At 35.0% G+C, this 21,215-nt stretch overlaps 1 protein-coding gene across 2 annotated transcripts in view; it reads right to left on the bottom strand.

The window, feature by feature from the left end:
- Positions 1-533: 533 nt before the first annotated feature.
- LOC131161586 (QWRF motif-containing protein 2-like) overlaps positions 534-21,215 on the bottom strand; it is a 28,629-nt gene continuing 7,947 nt past the window's right edge. For both annotated transcript variants that reach the window (XM_058117432.1, XM_058117433.1), the window contains 5 exons: positions 10,503-10,622; positions 9,302-9,418; positions 9,086-9,175; positions 1,856-1,963; positions 534-977 (listed from right to left, as the gene is read on the bottom strand). In XM_058117432.1, the coding sequence (XP_057973415.1) occupies positions 903-977; positions 1,856-1,963; positions 9,086-9,175; positions 9,302-9,418; positions 10,503-10,622 (510 nt within the window). In that variant the 3' untranslated portion in view covers positions 534-902. The remainder of the gene's footprint in view (positions 978-1,855; positions 1,964-9,085; positions 9,176-9,301; positions 9,419-10,502; positions 10,623-21,215) is intronic.

A 21,215-nucleotide genomic window follows, 5' to 3' on the forward strand; every position in this document is an offset into this window, starting at 1 on the left:
ATTTTTTTTGTGGTGTGTGCGTTATATATTGGAAGTTCATTGTTCTCAAAATTAGGGTTGGAATGGACCTAAAGTCTTCCGCATCCATCTTAGCTGCTGGACACTCCGAGCCCTCCATGCAACTTCGATCGCCCCCTAATTGATCAGAAAGGGCCTACCCACTTCAAATCATGTGCTGGCCATTCTTGCACACTGTTCACATATTCAAGTGCAGAATTAGGGCATGAATGAGAAGCAGGAGTCGAACCCCTTCATGACTAACTCGAGCTTAGGCAACAAGCCTAGTTTTAATTTTGCAACCATACAGTTCACCCAGTAAAAATTGAAACGATACCTTTAAAAATTCCGATCAGATAGAGATGTCCAGGGTTTCCAACTTCTATAAATTTTTTGCCATTAAGTTGCATGCTTGCGTAATTTTATTTTACTCAGGTTTCTTAATTTATATAGTACATATTTTGTACTATGCTCTATTTAAATTGGGGCTAATGTAGTCTAACTTGAAGTTCAATAATCTTAAAATCGATTTGAGATTTGAGTTAAATTTGGGTTGAATTTCAATTTTGAAATATTGAGAGATATTCACACGAGTACCCCCCAAAAGAATAGCGCTATAGAATGAGAAAAAATGGAAAGATCATTACACATATTTACATGTGCTTTGCCTTCTAGCCTAGAGAAACAGTGCGTGTATACAACCTAATTTGAAATTGAGAAACATGATTTCCAGCCATCTATGCATACAAAATACATCATACAGCCAATTTCTGGAACAAAACGAGCACTCTTCTGCTGTCGACCACTTGATTGAGAGAGATATCTTCCTAGTAACTCCGGTTGAAAAATAAAGATTCAAGGTGATGTTAGCGTATAGTGTAGGCAGTCAAGCTACACGAGGAGCTTTACACATTTGCTGTCAGGCTTGGGGGTACACGTTTTAGTTGTAATGTGTGTGTTCTTAGGCTACAATCCGTCACCTGGTTTGCGAAATGAGTTAAATGTCAGAAAATAAGTTGATACTACCAAAAAAAGACAGTAAGAACTTAGGATAATACCAAGTCCCAGGCAACATTACAGTAAATCATCCTTATAGTTTAGGTAAAAAAGAATTTAAAAGAAATATCCAAGAACAGGGCCAATGCTCTGAAGAGTACTTCATTATTTTTTCGACAGTCTTAGGGGCTCGTTTGATATCACTGTCAAAAATTGAAAAACCAAAAACCAAAAGCTAGAAATAAAAACTAACTAGAAACCAAATACTTGTTTGATTAACATTTATAAAACTAATATACATTATTAGACATGAAAATTAAAATAATAAAATTACAAATAATACACATTAAAAAATTACTATAACAAAAATAAAATTTATCATAATTATTTTATTTAACTGTTCTATTTTCAAAATTTATTTTATAATAAAAATTTTGTTGGACGTGAAAATTGAAAAATAGTAAAAACATTTTATAATTGGCTTTATTTTTATCTTCTGAAATTTATGTACATTTTTATTTTAATTATATTTAAATTCATATGATCATTTAATTTTAATTTTAATTTAAAATGTATAAAATGAATAATTTAACAAAAAAATATTTTTGAATATTAAAAAATCTGACATGTCAAAATAAATGAAAATCATAAAATCTAGTTTTTAGTTTTTTGACAAACAGTTGAAAACCGACAACAAAAATAGAAAACTGACAACAGAAACAAACATATTTTTATTATCTGTTTCTTCACCGTGGAGAAACAAAAATAGAAAATAGAAAACAGCAATGATGCCAAATAAGTCCTTAGATGTTGAAGTTCAAACCTTAAAATGTTCTCAGGGAAAACTGAATTTTGTTCTTACCTGCATTGCAGCTGCTGAGGACAAGAGATCTCTGCACTGGTCAAGCAAATCACGCTCCTGTGTGGTTATGTTAGCAAGCTCAGCAACCAAGGAATGCCTTTCCTCCACCTATAAAAAATAACTATTTAGACAAACAAATTTAAGTAGAAACGGATAAAAAATAACTACTTATACAAACAAATTTAAGTAAAAAGAGAGTGAAGAATGGGAGCAAAGGGCGTCGACTCAAATTGAGACATACCCAATTGAATACAAAATCACCCTTTTAAATTAAGACAAAAATTGGAAGATCCCTCTCAACAGTTCCTATTTCGCTAATTGATATATGTTATGCAAAGACCCCAGAAAATTTAAATGCTGTTGGAAACAATACAGACTGGGCCCTTGCTTTGGATTTTAATCAATCACCTTGCTTGTGGCTTTGTGCTGCTACTTCTGAAACATCAGGAGGTTTCTGCTATTTGCCATCCATACTGCGTTCTCTGTTTCCCATTCCCCACCTCCCCCCACAACTAGACGCCTAGGCAATGCTGAATGCTTCTTTAAACAAAAGGCTATTTATGGACCTATGGTTTTGCACCTGATTTCTCTCGACTGGCAAATGACAATGGTAGATTACCACTTTACCTAAAAGCTTAAGTCGTTAGGTTGTGGGCCAACAACGTATATCAAGCTTCAACACTCACCCACACATGCAGCCCAGCAGCACATGGAGAAATACACACGCAATAGGTAACGCCCATTATAGGAAAAATAATAATTTTTCAAACACGAGACTAGAACCCAGGATCTCCTGATAACCAGCTCTAATACCAAGTTAGATTACCACTTAAAAACTTAAAGCTGTTAGGTTGTGGGCCAACTATGTCAAGCATTAACAGACAAGAAATTCAATGGCCATCAAGATAAAAAATCAAGGGACAAAACATGCTCAGCCAAAAGTAATAAAAGAACTAAAGGCAGATATAATATGCCTATAAGCCCAGATTAATCTGTGTCATTCAAAAATACAGAGGAAGCCATTCCCCTAGAAAAGAAAGGCTGTCTCCCATTTCCCTTGCAATTTTCTGGTGCGTTTGGAAAAAAAGGAACAGGAGTGTTTAATAACTAAACCTCAGCACTCCAAATCAGCAAAGAAAAGTGGTTTACTATAGTTACTAGCTGGCATAGTGGGATTGTTGTTAATGATTAAAATGCAATCTTTGATTTTTGTGACACCCTTCAGGGTGGTTGATTCTACGTATAATGGCCGGATCCCCTGGATGCCTTTTCAATAAATTCTCTTTACTAATCAAAAAATAATTAAAAACTTAAGTTGTCTTCTATTATCATCCTGAGGGTGAAAGTGAAAGAAAAGCTATGCACATAATAAGAACTCAAACGCAGATATAATGCTTATAAGCCCTGATTAATCTGTGTTACTCAGAAGTACATGGGAAGCCTTTCCTCTAGAAAAAAACCAAAATATCATCTATCCAATATTAACAACTTGAGTTGTCTTTATTATCATCCTGAAGAGTGATAGTGAAAAAAAAAAAAACCACACGCACACATAATCAAATTAATGCAAGTTCAAATGTTCCCATTGAGTTGGAAAGACAAACCAAGAAACATTGAGACAGATAATAATTGAATTTTTATGCCAATAGAAACATTAAAATTTAACTCAGCTTGGACTGTCTTGGTGTTTCAATATCATAGTTCCCTTCCATGGTTTCGAGATAAAATCACACATTGTCTACAATACCTCCATCTTAGGCAAAGAGATAGCGAGAATATTTCTTTTTTTCACAGCTCTCAAAAGACCATCATTTAAGTATATGACAACCACAGAATTTATCAAAGTCAACTCACACTGGAACATAAAACATCCTTGAGCACATTATGAGTTACTTGGTCTAAAACAAAATCAAGTCCAACATTAGCAGATCAAGCCAAGATGGTAAGGATCTCAAAAATAATGTTTGACCAGATGATTGGGATTTGAACTCAAATAGTTTTTGATTTTTTTTCCGGGGGGGGGGGGGGGGGGGGGGGGGGGGGGTGTTGGGTTTGGTGTTGAAGGCTCACTTTTGCATAAGAAAACAATGCTTAAATGGATCACAATTCATAGGAGTACTTGTAACTCACCAACTGGTCAGAGTTCATAGGATCACAAAATCTTGAGCCCAAAATTAGAGGATCAAGCCTAGATGGTAAGGATTTATAAAATAACTTTTAACCAGATGATAGGGATTTGACCAATCTTACCTAGAACATGGAACATTCCACATGAACCAGCACAAGATCACAAAATGGAACAAGCTCTAAAATGTGGAAAGTTAAGGGTATACTTACATAGATATATTGGTGAAAAATGTGCAATAACAATCATAAATTTTGGAGGATGTAGAGGTCCTTCTAAATCTAGAAAAGACTTTCTTTGGTGAAATGGGTTAATAATTACAGATAATACAATTAAAATGCTACAATTTCACTCTTTAACTAATAAAAAATATAAAAAGGGCATCATCCCCGAGCCATAAAGCTCCCTGCTTTGCGAGGGTAGGAGCAAGGTCGTCACAATGTCTGTAGCCTTAACCTTGCCTTTTTGTAGAGACTGCTTCCTTGTACTCGAACCCGTGACCAACCGATCACAAGGGAGCAACCTTACCGTTAATTCAATAGTTTTTGCATAGCATATTTTTTTATTAGTTATTATTATTTAACTAATAAAAAATATGTTATACGAATAATATTGAATTAAAAGTTTGGATCATTATATTAAGTGTTTTGGAACAAAAGTGTATCATGTTTTCACATTTTCCTAGGGTATAGCATTTTTTGGTATTTATGGATTTGACCATAAGCTTCACAAGATGGTAAGGTTGTTTTGTTTTTCAAGGGCAGCCAGAGGGGACAGGAGAGGGGGTGTTTAAGGTTCACTTTTGACTTATGGAAAAAAAAAGGTTTAAAAGGATCAATATTAGTGGGATATTCATGACTCACCAACAGGTCAAAGTTAATAGGATCACAAACCATCCCTTGCTACAAATATCTCAAATACAGAAGAGTTGAAAACTTTGCAACTATGTTTTTACTTGTTAGAATCTGACCAGATCAGCAACCAGTTAAACCAGGAGCTATCCTTCATCAGGTCCAATTCACCACTAAAAATGGTAATTCAGAGGAATATTCATCTCATTAACTGGTCACGGTTCTTAGGATAACATTCATCACTTGCTATAAAAAATCTCATAAAAGAGTCCTTTACATCAAAGCTTTTAGGACCTAATCAGCTGGTCAAACCTGGTAAAACCAGGAACTGTCTTTGTTCACATTCAATTCACCAATGAAAAACTGGACCAGACAAGTTTTTAAAACAGGATTGAGTCAGCTGATTGAACCAGCTAAACCAGGAACTATCCCTGTTCACTGTACAATTCACCGCTGAAAACTGGACCATAACCGTGGTCTAACCCAGTCAAATCTGGCCAAACAGGGAGGTTAACCCTGAACCCGCAGTTGTTAGAAACTTAGAATATTATGATTCACGATTCAATTCGTACGATTCGTATCAATTCCACACTAAATTGATTCAAATCTTATAGCAAATATAAAATCAACTGAATCACTGCCGAATTTATTTATGCACCTCATGAATAAAATTCTGGACCTATCATACCCTGACAATTCAAGCTAGTTTTAAACCCAAAAAATAACATTCCTTTCTTTTGTATTGCTTTTATTTTTACACTATTACCTTCCATTCCTTGTTTATGTCAGTTTTGAGCTTAAAAAAAGAAGAAAATAGAACTTTAGGTCTCATCTTTCCTTCAAAAATCCATTCTTCACTCAAGGAGTATAGTGCTCTGCCATTGAGGAGCAGAACACTCACCAGCTAAGGTGGTACTCATGTTTCATTGTGTTGTTAAGATTCAAAAGTTAGTTCTTTTAGTTTGTTCCATGGTTTTAAAACCCAGACCAGTGATTGACCCAGTGAAGCCACCGGTCAGTCCGACCTGTTGGACAGTGGTTGAACCGGTGGTCAAACCAATGATGCCAACACAATATTTTCTTGCAAAAATTATATTACACCATTTATATATATAAACATTACAAAGATGGTAATTGGAATTACACATATTAGTTCATTGAAAGTCAAAATAATGACTAACGGCTACCTTAATTAAAATTTTGAATTACTTGTTTACATAAAATATTCTTTATAATTTATAATTTTATTTTTACTCAAAAAATATTAGCTGAAGTTGGTGAATTTTTTGTCCTAGTGTGTATCTATTTTATTACTTTATTTTTTTATTTTGGAAAAAGACAGAATTTATTAGCTTGGGAAAAGTAATTTAAAAGCATAATATATTAAACATGCTCCATTATTTAGTGCAGCCAACAAATTGGTGCAGTGGTAAGCCATATGCTCTCTCCCCCATGCGTCTCTTGGGTTCAAGTCAAGCCCCTACACTTCTCTAAATATTTTTTCTCTTGTGAGAAAAAAAAAAGAATCAGGTTGACCCACCTTCAACCCTGGTTCAGACCAGTTATGGCCAGTTTGACTGGATCAATCCTGATTCAAGACATTTCTGGTTCTGGTAAGTTGACCAGACCGACCGGTTGACTGGTTCTGGTTGAACCAGATTGAACCGTCTGGTCCGGTCTAGGTTTTCAAACCATGGTTTGTTCAATTATTATAATTTTTTTATGTTAATTATTTTTTCCTTTTTAATCTGATAAATAATATACATGAAATATATATATATATATTTAATTATTTATAAACACCAAATTTTCATATTTTTTATTAATTTTTTTCTTGATTCCTTCCCTTAACAGCAACAAGTTCATTATTTTATTAATATTTCCAAAATCATTCTCTTACCTTTAATTTGTTAAGGGAAAACATACACATGAAATATGATTCTCTTATTATCAAAATTTAAATGTATTTTATTATTTTGCTGCTTGTTTGTATATCAATATATGCATGTCATTAATAATTGATTTTGGAAAATTTACCATATCTTACAATTCGATTCAATTCTCAATTTCCAAAAGTAAAATTTCAATTCACGATTCGAATCTCGATTTGACAACTATGCCTGAACCCATTGACCCGTGCCTCTACCTTTGGATGAAAGGAGTTACTATTGGGGTAACAACTGTATTTCTCAAATGTTTTTGCAACCTTTAAATGCTTTCACTTAGCATACAATATGTACGTAAGAACTAACAAGGCATTAGTTGCCCAACCATATATAGAAAGGATGGTTTCGATATGTCTCAATGACGTTGTGATTGGTCTGGATAGTTCTAATTGTGGTGTTCTTGAATCTAAGATGCATGATCATTAGATTCCTAAAGGTTCCTCGCATATGACCAAGAATACTTCAGAGAATGACTCTTCGGGGTACACTAGGTATGCATCCTACGTCACCTGATACCCTAATGGGTACTAACTGAGCAACCCTGAAGAGCACTCAAGGGCAAGCTCTTGACATTCTCAAGGGCTGTCTTGGGTGTGGGATTGGGAGCCCCACGAATGATCCATTTGGGATGGGATCATTACCTTTTTCTTAAAAAAAATTTGTAATATGATCTGAACACAACATTACAAGTATACATTGTAATGATCTAAATTAACAATTTAGATTAAAAATTATGAGTGAAACAAAAAATAGGTACAATTCTAATATTTTCATCGATGAAAAATAAAATTTAACAATTATTGTCATAATGACTTCTATTATTTTTCTAAGATTTTCTTTACATTTTGACATTTTAAACTGAAAACATTTTATATACTTAATTATATATTTATTCGTATCACAATAGTAAAGTCACAGTTAAACCCCCGGTTCAACCTCTAACCCTTGACCCCCTTCTCCAGCTCATGACTGCGCTGGGTTTAGAAACATGGCCTTAAAATAAGCTATGTAAACAAGCCATAAGGCTTCAACTTCAATGGAAATCAGGTATGCACCTCTATATCTGGCACCAGGTGAAAGTGCATTGACCATTAGTCCATATGACAGTCAATCCAGAACCCACCTGTACCACAACATGTGATAGAGGATGAGAACAATAATTTTTTAAATTGTTTTGCCTCACTCTGGTCTCGTTCAAGGCCAATTCATATTAACTTGCTCAACCATCTTCACTATTAGCAGGGCTTCATCTCAAACAACTCTTTTAAGAATTAGAAGGCACCAAATGACCAAAGAAACCAAAGCTACTGATTGTACAACCTAAAAAACCCTTTGCATTTAGAGCAATAGATTTAGGGCTAAAGAACTTTCTGTTCCACTTAAATTGATCTTCAGTGCTTCTTGGTTATGCAATATAATATAATCAATGTTTAACATGGCTAATTGCAAATTGGAACAGGGAGATTGTGACGTAGACAAGAAGCATGAACCTTAACTCTCAAAACTTTGCAACCTCAAACCTAAAAATAATAACTCATGTGGCCCTAGATACAGCTAAATGAAAACTAAAATTTTTGGCCCAACTTCAGGTAGGCAAGATTTAAGCATTGGTTGAGTATGTGAGATCCATCACAACAATGTTTGTAAATAAAATGAACTGCATGCTAGGTGTCACAATCCCACAACATGCGTGTAGTGTGTACCCGCTTTTTTGGGGGGGGGGGGGGGGGGGGGGGGGGGGGGGTATGGTAGCCAAACAAGAATGCTTTAGGTTTCAATATTGTAAGATGCCTTCTATGTGGCAAAACTGCAAGAAATAATGGACCAAAGCAGACAATATCTTACTAAAGTTGGGTATATTTGGTATGAGAGCCACCTTGAGGGTATTACCATTTGAGTCAGTCCTGCATAGAGCTATGGGCTACTTTAATGAGGGCTTCAAAGAGCACACAGGAAAACCTCTTCCTATCTCACATCAGGTGTGTACAAGGGAGATCCTAGGAACCTCGCACGATCCCATATCGAGCGTGTTCTAGGGAGATCTTGGCCATATAAGGAACACTTAGGTTTTAACATTGTGAGGGCACCTTATACTTCACCAGTGTTGGGCCGAGACTATTTACTTTAGGCCCTTGGGCATCATAGTCACAAAGAGAGAGAGAGAGAGAAACAACATCACACTAGCAACATTCACTAATTATGAAATCATTGGGAGTCTCTCAGCGGAAAGAGACAATAAGAAGAATAAAAGAAAAAATCTACAATAAGAGTAACAAAAAGGCATGTATTCAAAGAGCAACAAGATCACCTTAGCTAGCAAAGAGCATATCGAGGAAGCCATTGCCTGCATCACATCATCTGCCGAACAAATTGCTTCTTTCACATTTTGGATGTCTACCTGCATAGATGAAATGGAAGATCTCATCAAGCTCCATACAAGACAAAGTCATCGGATTAAATCCTATTTCTAAATTGGGGAAAGAGTGGGGGTGGGAGTGCGGGTGCAGAGGGAGGAAGTACATACCCTTGCTCCACCAACAATTGGAAGGCGAAGGGTGCTACCCTTTAAACCTTCAATAGCCCCTGACAAAGAATTGGAGTGATCCCTCTCCAAAAGGGCCCACTCTTCCAAGTATAGCATCTGCACTCAAAAGTACAATCTAAGCAGATTAGCATGCAGCCCTCTAACAAGTATAAGTAAACAGTCCAAATAAATTCTCTACATGAATAAGCATGCACGCCAATTTCTCCATATAATTAGACAGTCATTAAATTTTATGAAAAACTACACTTTTAATCCCTAATGTTTGGGGGTTGGGTAAATTGGATCCCCAATGTTTCAACTTGGACAAATTTAACACCCAATCCATCAGTTTCGTAGCAACAGCTTCAGTCACCTTAAGCTGAGCTTTCTATTTAATTTAAGGTTGCTCTTTGTCCACTAAAAATGGTACTATAATCATACTTTTGGTCCCTACCATTTGTGGTTATGTCCACATGGTCCCTAGGTTTCAATTTGGACACATTAACTTAGAGGGATGTTAGTTCAACCATTGGCTCAACACAATAGCTACAATCTTCCCTTAGGTTGAGTTTTTTCTCTATTCAGAGGTTGCTCACTCTACACTGTATGCTGCAAAATAATAATAAAAATAATATAATTATTATTTTAATAATGATGATGATGATGATGATGATGACAATGATACGCTTTTGGACCCTAATGTTTGGGGTTGTGTCAATTTGGTCTGCAGAGTTCAATTTGGATAGAATAATCCTCCAATGCTTGAATATATAGCGACATGCTGACACCATATCCATCTGCAATTTGACAGTTCCTATAGAAATTGGACTAATGTGTCACTGTTGAAACATTAAGGGTTGATGTGTCCAAATTAAGACGTTTGGGAATTGACTCTAACCTCCAAATATTAAGGGCAAAGCATGTACGTATCCTCAAATTTTATTCTTTAAGTGAAATCATTACTCTCGAACCTTGATACTGCCAAAATCATGAAAAAAATGCACTAGGCCCAACTAAATTCTGCGCACGATAAGGCCAGCTCAGATCCTTAGGGTCCATTATTTAGGAAAATCAATGATTATTTTATGTGGGGGAATCAATCAATATATTGATCAAACCCAGAGTGCATAAGAAGCATAACCAGAATGAAGCCGTGAATTTTAAATAAGAAGCATAAGCAGAATGAAGCAATAAATCTTACTTGCCCTTTGAGTATAGCAGTTAGCTTCAAATATTGCCTCAAAAACTGCAATTCCTTTCTTTTCCCTCTAACAGAATCACGCAATACCAAAGTAGATTCCCATGCATCAATCAAGCTTTTCTGAAACGAAGAAAAGTTGGACAAAAGAATTCCTCTTAAGATTTCAATTTGCTAATAAAATTAGCTACAAAGCAAAATAGTAACACAAACAAGCAGCATCACAGTACTATATTTCAATGTGCTAAACTGAGTAAATATCTGCATGTCCACACCCAACCCACCCATCTCCCCCAAATGGCTATGATCAGCAAAAGTTAAACACACCAGTTCCATTCTAATATTTGCATAATTCCCTAGATAGATATGAAGGAACTGATAATTGGCATATTCATGCATCTGCATAGAGATTTCTTATAAACAAATGAAGGTCAATAAGATGGAGAGCTTTAAAAGTCAGTCTTAACTGCCTTGAGCAAATGTGTTGTTTGCTGTGGTTTTGAGGATCCTCCCCCTCATTAGCATTGTTTGAATGCCTGCTTCCTTGTCCCCCCAGCCCTCATAAAATTTATCATCACTCAGACATCATTCAATCTGCAATTCTGCTCTCCTTCCATTGTGTCAAAAAAATAATATGTGTGCATGTTTGTGCATGTGCACGTATATACTTTCATTTGATGCACAAGTATAATCTCCTCAACTAGTTTCAAATTCACATACTGATAAGATAAGGCACCTATCAATATCAACAAATGACATGAAACTTACAAAAAACACACTTGCATGACTTTCTTTCAAAACACATGGCTTCCTTAATAGTAAATTGCAAAGACTTGTCCAAAATTCAAGGAAAAGGCACTGCCTAAAACATAAAAATTTACAACAGTGAGATACTAGAGGTTCATGTCTTAAAGAGTTATATATACAACATCAATACACCAACTCTGAAGTCCCACCAAGTGAGGTAAGCTACATAAATCCCTTTTCGCCAATTTCCACAATTAGAGGGCTATTAAATCCTTACTACCTCATTCCAAGTTATTTTAGGCGGTTAAGCCTATCCTGATTCCTTCCAATGCCACTGACAGTAATTAGCTCACTCCTCATTGGTGCACTATTTGATCTACTGCCAGAACCATCTCAGTTGCCTGTCCCTTATCTCTCTCTGACAAGTGCTAAGCATAAATTACTGCAAATATGTTCATTTTTTAATTTATTTTTTGACGTCCTACCGCTTATGGACACACCAGGATCTGTCCTAGAGAAATGGGACTGGAACTGGTTCTGCATGTCCTTCCAAGTGAAAATAGAGTTGGGTAGAAGGTTGACATATTAAGTGAAAGCCTGGCCTGTCAATGAACTCAGGAAAAGCCTAAATTGCAGGTACTTATTATTTGAAGCTTCCTTACACTAGAAAATCACCTTAGCATTCTCATTTCAACAACTTCACTTTTTGGATATGTTATTTCTTATTTGCCCAGCATTTTGATCCACATAGCATAGTTGGTCTTATGGTTCTGCTATAAAACTTTCCTTCTAATTTTAATGGTATTCTAAGATCGCACATCATGCTTGAAGCACTTCTCCATTTTACCCGACCTTTTAATTCCACGAATTACATATTCTTTAATTTCTCTTTCAACTTGCATAATGGAACCAAGGTATCAAAATCTACTACTACTATTTATTTCTTGACCATCAAGTTCAATCTTTTCTTCAATATTCCTCCTACCAAGACTCATATACATTTCATATAATCTATCTTGTTTCTACCTATCTTAAAACCTCTAGATCCTAAAACTTCTCTCCATAATTTTAACTTAGATTCTATTGTACTTCTAGCTTCATCAACAAAAACAATATCATATAGCTTCTATAGTTGATCTCCCAAGCATAAAATCAAACTAATGTTTAGAAATCCTCATTTCTAACCTTAGTTTTTGTTCGATTACCATTTCCCATAGTTTCATTGTATGACTCATAAGTTTAATTCCACACTAGTTATTATAATTTTGAATATCTCCTTTATTTTTGTATATAGGTATTGAAATGTTATCCTCCATTGCATTTTCTCAATTCTTATAATTATGTTAAATATATTAGTTAACCAAATAATTTTGTTATCACCTAGACATCTTCAAACTTCAACTGGTATGTCATCCGGACCTATAGCGTTTCCATTTACCTTTTTTTAATGCAAATTTAAATTCAATCTCAAATTGTTAACCTTTCCCTCACTTGTCAAGTCTAAGTTTAAGCCTTCTACTTGGTTTTCATTAAATAGGTTACTAAAGTAACTTCGTAATCTTTCGTTTGTCTTATTCTCTAACAAAGACACTATCATCCTCATTTTTATACATTTTATATTACTTAAGTACTTGGTCTTTCTTTCTTTAGCTTCACAGCAAGTTAAGATGTCCCTTTCCCCTCCTTTTGTATCTAGTCTAGTATATAAATTATTAGATACTACATGTTTAGCTTCATGGCCTTTTTGCACCTTTTCTTGCTTCTTTATAGTTCTCAAAGTTTTTCATATTTATATATTTTTGCCTTGTTTTAAACCAAATTCTTTTTTGTCTTCAAGGATTTTTGGACATCTTGATCCTACCACCAACTCACTTTATTAGCCAAGAATCTTCATCTAGATTCACCTAAAATCTCTTTTGCTATCTTTTCAATAGAGCTAGTTTACCCTACTCCAAAGTGTGTTTGCTTATATGATATCCCCTATTTTCCAATCACCATCCCAAAAAGTATCATATATGTTTTGAACAATTAACTACGCTAGTGTTTGGCTGAAATCAGAATCAAAATCGAAATGCATTGGGAATGGAATGGAATGTTAGATTACCCTCATATGGTTCCTAGCAGAATCAGAATCAAAATTGTATTATAGTGTTTGGTATATATAGACCTAAGAATCAAAACAAGTCTAATTTATCAAATATGCCACTATATAGTATTAATAACTTATGCAATTAACTTAATATAGAATAATAATAGTATAAATCTATAACTATTATATAATATTATTATATTTAATTATACAATAATTAATTGTTATAATAGTATCATTATCATCATGTACTTGATTATACTTTGTATTTATACTTCATTATATTTTTTCTATTATTACTCAGCCTATGACGCACTCAATGTCCTAATCTTTTCACAAACAGCCAGTCCCAAGCTTGGGTAAAGGAGGATTGCGTTAGACAGCTAACAGCCCGCGTAAAACTTGTCAAATCGCTATGATATGAATCCTTCTGATTATTATTGTTGTTGTATAATAGTTTGTTTAAACTACAAATTATTATTACATTTTATCTTATATTTTATAATTATTAAAATTTATTAGTATGTAATTTATTAAATTAAATAATATCAAGCATTATATTCTTACAATATAATTTATTATTGAATATAAAACAATAACCATAGCATTATATTTTATCATACAATAGTATTATACATCCTTTTATACATTATATCATTATTAATCTATATATTTATAATTAATGGCAGTAATAAATATTTTATTTTACTTTAATATTATAAATAATAATAAAATAAATCAAAAATCATAGTATTTTATTATCTACTAGTATTCTATTTTTTTGTGTTAAAATATTATTATATTATTCCATAAAATTATAATAATAAATGTTCTTATTATTCATTTATATTAATGGGCTTATAATATCAATATTATTTTTTAAAATTTAAGTAACATATGTTGTATTATATAAATTATTATAGTATGCATTATGGTGAGTAAGTCAATATATACTGTGTTTTCAGGAATCAGCAATTGATTCCAAGCTAAGACGCAGGAATCAAAAAATGGGCTAAAGAGGGAATCTATTACCAAGAAACAAAGACTAGGAATCTAAATCAATCCTTCCAATTCTGATTCCTAGAGTCTATGCCAAATTAACAAATACTATCCAAGTGTACTTACAACAATGAGGAGCTAGAGGTTCATGTCTTTAAAAAGCATCACATCTTTTTGATTATTGAGTTCTTTGTTGAATCCAACCAATTTCAACAAAACATTTTGCAATCCACCCCAACCCTGTTTTTTTGGGTTCCAGTCCCTCCTGATTTTTTTTTATGTTGCCTGATAGGAAACTAAATTTGCTTCAGGTGAGTAGAAATGGAATCTATATATCATAATTACAAGTTTGTACATTGTAATGTTTTACCAAGTTGCAGAAGAAGCTAAATTTCTCTTTAGATAACGAAAATATCCCCCAAGGAAGGTACAAGGTTTATAAAATGTACACCAATTGTGATGTAGGCAAAAAAAAAAAGAAACAGAAACAGAGATCAGAAGTAAGGGAGAGAAACAGAGAGAAGAAGTGAAGAGGAAGAAAGAAATGAAAAGAACAGATAAACAGTAATAAAGAAGAAGACTGCACGAGAGAGAGGGAGAGAGAGAGAGAGAGAGAGCGAGAGAGGGAAATAGTTTTGATACCAAGTATGATAACTGTCTCATACATCATACAAACAAAGAACTTATACCTACATCTAACAAAACCATATAACAACCCAAACATAGAAGGAAAATATACAACACAAACAAAAATCTACAACATGCACAGTTTCCTAAATCTATGACAAAAATAAGTATGCTGAATAGCCGAGCTAAATGCAGGAAGGCCTCACTGTTAACAAATAGTCGTCCAATAAAAAAATACAAATTCTCTAATTTGTTTGTTTTGCAGGTTTTTTCCCCTGCATACGCCAGGGAGGAAAAAGTGTAGAACCACCACGGAAATAGAGTTCAAAAATAACCCACAAATAGCACGTCCAAATCAGGAACTAGCAGGAAAATGCAGCAAATAGGTCAGAATAGGGTATTGGCAGAGCTGAATTCATCTCCCCAAATAAGTTACAAGAACTAGTGCTTGAATTTCTTCAATTTCAGCTTCAAGATATCTGCAGGCAATCCAATTTATCATGGCTAGATTCAATTTCTTGCAATTTTGGAAGTTGCTGAAGGTTCTGGCTTTGTGTCACATGTACACCACTGGCATATGGGGTGCATGCGCCACCAGCAAGGGTCCTCTTTCGGCTCAGCTGGGAAATGTTTGGCCAATGTGTGGCAGATCTTGGGTGGACTGACAATAAAATTTCAGGGGGAGGGGGGCATTCTATTTGTAATGACAATGGAAATGTTGTGAAATGATGCGTAGAATATGGTGTGCAATTTTCTGGAAGTTAAGGTTGACAAACAGTGCTTCGAATTTCCAATTTTTCAGGGCTTTTGTGCATGAATTGTTAGGATTCTTCTTCTTTGAAGCAGTGTAGGCAGCAAAAGAAGACAACTGCAGTTGTTTTGTGGCTGTGGTTGAATTTTTTATGACTCTTCAAGAGAGATTGTTATAGAGATTGGAACATAGATGGTCGATCAATTATAGAGGGAAGAATGAGGGTGATCAGGTTTGCTCTATACCAGATTGATGCAGGACAGTAAATGAAACAGAAAGAAAGAGAGAACTAAGAGAGAAATACATAGAAAAGAGAAGCAAAAGGGAGAGAGAGAAAGAGAGAGAGAGAGAGCAAGAAGGAGAAGGAACAAAAAGAGAGGAGGGAGAAGAAGATGAAGAAGAAGAGAAAGGGTAAAGCTGCACAAGGGTGAGAAGGAGACCAGTTCTGCAATTCTAAATTCAAATGAGAACAGTCCTATTCAACATAACTACCAAAACTATAAAAGCATATAATTACATATTAACCCCAACATAACAGAATATTTTCAACACAATCAAAAATATAATACATGCATAGTTTCCCAAATCTATGCCAAAATAAGTATGCAAATAGGCAGCCTAAATAATGTAGGTTGTACCCCAGTAAATATCCCAATAATCAAGACCATAAATGTGACCAAGTGAGCTTTTAGCCTATGGACAGTGCCATCAAGGAGAACCTTCAAGCACCCAAAATCTGACCTTCCAGGAGGAAGACAAACTAACTCCCAATTATCATTGTACTCATGTATAAGCCAAAGCCTCTAGGGCCTACTGCACTGCGCTAATTCTCTCGTACATAAACTTTCTCTCTCTGTCTCCCTTCCTCTCTTCTATCGAGTAATATGGTATCCAAGCTCTAATTCCAAGTCCTCTCCAAGTTCAAGTCGTGTTATTTTTGTCTTTGTATTGGTTGTTCAAGTTCATCTGTTTGTCCCTTCATGTGCGAGACAGGATCACACATGAGGGCAAGTGTTCAATAACTTCATTTACATTGTTCCTCCACCAGGCCACAGCATAACATCATACACTTTACGAAGAAATGGTGATCTAGTACAGTCAAACATATTGGGTCAGGTGGGGTCAGGCTTAGGTCAAGGTTGGACCAACTTAAGATTCCTCCTAGCAGTTCTTCTGAACACAATAAAAAAAAAAAAGCCACAAAGGAAATGTAGCAACAGCAAGGGCTGCAGCTCCAATCATAAGTCAGATATGAAGTCTGCTGAAGTTGAAGAGGGATGACAAGGTACTAAACTAAAAACTGGCAGCTAGTCAGCAACAGGTATGAGCGAGTGTCAGGATGTTGCAATGCTGTGACAGGCTTCCATTATGACAAATATATTCTGGATGTGAAGAAAGATCAATCTAAATTGTTGGGCTTCAATTGGGCTGGTTGCTGCTTAATTCAAAGTTTTGACAAGGCTTCTGTGCCATTAGTGTGGGTCTAGCTGCACCAGTTGCAGTGGGGGCTCAACTGCTCAAGGATTGGAGAGGGCTGAAATTTGTCGTGGTAGACAGTTGCAACAGTGCAGAGAAAAGAGGGGCTGATAACTTTCAAAACTTGTACATAGGCCCATTAAATTTTTTAAAATTTATAATATGAATTTTAATTGAGCCCAAAATTTGTGATATTTTATCTTCGTCCCCCTAAGAAATTGTGTTAATGTTTATAAATTTTGTACATTTTCGTAGTAACTTCAGTTGGGTTCTCTAACAAAAAATTTCTACCTGAGTGAACTGAGATGGTGGTGACGGGCTGACAGTGGTGGAGCTGCAACAGCAACCGCCAACTGTGCGCTCCATTACAAACTAGAGCATCACGCACTGTCCTAGCTTGAAAGATTTTTTAAAAATAAACCAAAAACTTAAATTCTTAATTTCTTAATTCCAGCACTGCCTTCTCCAAACATTTATCACAGACATAGGAAAATCCCTCAATCCACTTTCCAAAATTAAAAGGGTACATAACTTCTCGTCTGTTATAGGATAGGGTTCTGTTATCGGCAGCAAAGTATTTAGCAAGAACTCTTTGAAAGTATGAGAATTTGTTCAATACTTCTCGTCTGTTATAGGATAGGGTTCTGTTATCGGCTTCCTTTTGGGCCCACTCATTTTGATTCTTTTGGGGTGTATCGTTTTCTGACGTTCAAAGAATTGGTAGGCAGCTCTCTTTAATCTCTTGGTTTTTCAGTTATCCAAAATAAAATTCTGTTCAGTTGCAGAGAACAATTTTTATTTTTCATTTTCGGTTTTCCAAATAATAACAGAAATATCACCTTGAATAATAATAGAAAAAATACCACCTTGTTTTCCAAAACAAATATATAGAAAATGCAGAAAACAATAAAAAGCTGTATTCCAAGTTTTCTGGACATTGGTCGTTGGGAATACTGGAAAACAAGCTGAGATTTTGCAATTCTTTAGAAAACTGGAAATGGAAAATAGAACTATGAGTAGGCCCTAATCTTTCCCAAAAAGAATTATTGAAGATAAAAATAAATTAACAATTAAAATCTGTTGGATCTCTTAACTTACAAGGCCTTCCTGGCTAGCCCCTTCTCTACAAACAAATTCTGTCGCCATCATTCACTCATTTTGATTAACCTATTAATGTAAGACAGCCAAATTAAATTTAGAAGCTGGCACAACTTACAATAACCTTGAAGGAAGGCTCATACTGTTGTTGGCTATACCATACCATGAAGGTGGTGGCAACTAGTAGTGAAATGGATTTATGCTACACCTTGTCATAGCTCTAAAATTTCCAATATAACTAGATGGTACTGCTTTCAACAAATCATTCCTCTTAGTTCTCTCTTAATGTGCATGGGAACGGTATACTAGCAAATGCATGATCTCCACAGTTAAGAGGTGACCAATGACAATGGCCAGTTAGTAGTGCACAAGTGGCAAAGTTTGAGCTAGAAAGTTACAGAGATTTGTGATGATGACCATCAATGACAGGTAGACAGGATTATTCCGATTTTGGTTCATAGCAGTGATGCATGCATGTAGGGTGTAGTGGAATGATGTCGGCCACTGCATATGCTGCTATGTTGGTGGGTGTACTTCATGCTGTATGAAAAATAGTAGAAATACAAAAACTGCCGCAACCTTTACATATCAAATGTGGGGACATAGCTAATCTTCCAAATTAGGTTAGCATTTCCCTTGTGTGTGTTTTCTGACACTTTTATTTGCATTAGGGGATTGAAAAGAAACACAAAAATAAAAAATAAACCTCACTAAGCACCTTAATGATGGGGGAAAACAGATCCTCTAAAATCACCAAAACAAGGAACCGAAAAGAAAAGGCATTCACAAAGCATCCTTCAAGTCTTCAACTTGACAAGAAGGAGATCAATGCGCTCAAAAAAACTCTCTACGTGCATTCCATGCTCACAAAAGAATGCATCTCTGATTTCCAGGCCAGTATTCTTGACAATTTCTCACATTAATCCATTAAATGATAAAATCTACAATCAGAATTTACAATACTAAACAAAACTCTAGGGAATATAATTATATTTGCCAAAGCAAATGGTAAGCCATCCATGCTCTCTCTACAAGCCTTCCATGCACATAAAAGAAGGCATCTCTGCTTTCCATGCTATTATTATGGGTAGGGGTGAACTCGGTTTTATTCAGTTCGGTTATGGCTTAAACCAAAAACCGAACCGAAGCGCTCGGTTTTTAAAAATAAAAAACCGGAACAGAACCATAACCATTCGTTTAAAAAAACCGCAATCCGTCAATTAAGCAGCTTGGTTCGTTTATTTACGATTTTTAAAATTTTAAACTAAACAAGCCATTAAGGCCAACACTTGCTACATTTTAGTAGCTGGGATCTTAGCCCAAATAAGGCTAAGCACAACTAAATTGGAAGCCCATGACCGGAGGATGCCAACATTGGAGAGCATTGTAGAGGATTTATAGGAAGTGAAAGGAGTTCCCAAATTCTATTCAACCGATGTGCCGATGTGGGACAAGAATAAAAGGGGAGTTTTCTGTGGGCTACAGCCACAACATCAGCAACACATCAGTACTCCCAGGCTACCAGTTCCCACATTGAAAACTTACAAAAGAGTGAGGATTTTATCAATCTATAAAATTCCATTCAGGCTTTTCCTTCTCTTTCAATTTGATTGAAATATAATTTAACAAACTTTTAATATTATTATTAAAATTGAATTAAAATATTAATAAATTGGAATATGTATTGATGAATAAAAGTTAAACTTCACTAATATGTATTTGGGTAAGAATATGCCTTCTATAAATATACAAAATTATTATATTTTTATTAATTATTTCAATTTTTAGATTTTTCGGTTCCATTTTTGCTTAGAAACTGAAACCGAAGACCAAAAACTGAATAAAAACTGATTTCGGTCTGGTTTTAGTCTGGTTTTCGGTTTTTCGGTAATTTTTGTACACCCCTAATTACGGGCAATTCCTCTAATTCATCAAGTGTGATAAAAATCCCCCATCAATCTTTACAATAACCAACAAAACTCAAAGAATGAGAATTACAGATGCCAAAACTCAAATGCAATAGAACAAGAAAAGAAATTATCCTTTCCTTTTTTAGATAATCAAGAAAAAAGTAATTATCCTCTTTTTTTAAAAAGAGTTGAGAAGTTTTAGGCATGGAAACAGCTTCTTACAAAAATGCAAGGTAAGGCTGCGTACTATAGACTTATCATGGTCTGCCCCTTCCCTGGACCCCACATATGCGGGAGCTTTGTGCACCGGGCTGCCCTTTTATATTTTAAATTTATAAAAGCAAAAAAAAGAACTAGAAAGTTGTCCACTGAGTGTGCAACACCATGGCACACCTACAGGCTGATTTAGGAAGACTCTACATATTGTTTGTGTTGAAGCAAACTGAGTTGCGTTGCACCCTTGCAAACACATATATGTTTCCACAGCTATTCAGAATAAAATTTAAACAACTATTCAATATCTCACATCTCACTGTCAAATGTGACTTCAGAATCTTATTCCAAATAGCTATTTATACAAAATATGCATGATTCATAAGGGCAAGCCAGGCAAACCAAACCACCTCCAGTAGAAAGGCCCCTTGATCCAAGGCTAAAACAATTTAAAATATACTTCATTGCAGGTTTTCATATCATGGCAACCTCAAACCACACTGTCATCCAAGCATACTCTGTTCCAACTCCCTGGTATTTGTTTTGGTGGAATTGTCAACTTTGTCAGTTCACAGCACTTGCCTTTCAAAACCCATAAGCATATCTATCACTAGCCATATATTGCTTCTTTTTTTTTCATAAAAGAAGAAATTTATTGAGAAAAAAGAGAAGAACAAACAGTACAATTAAAGGAGGACAAGACAACCTGTTAATCACCAAAAGGCAAAAACTACAAAAGAGAAGAAGAAGAAATCAGCACAACAAATCTTTTCAATCCAGTACAACAAAAGGAGGATAAGACATCT

The sequence above is a fragment of the Malania oleifera genome, chromosome 8, assembly GCF_029873635.1.
Source record: "Malania oleifera isolate guangnan ecotype guangnan chromosome 8, ASM2987363v1, whole genome shotgun sequence".
Classification (NCBI taxonomy): domain Eukaryota; kingdom Viridiplantae; phylum Streptophyta; class Magnoliopsida; order Santalales; family Ximeniaceae; genus Malania; species Malania oleifera.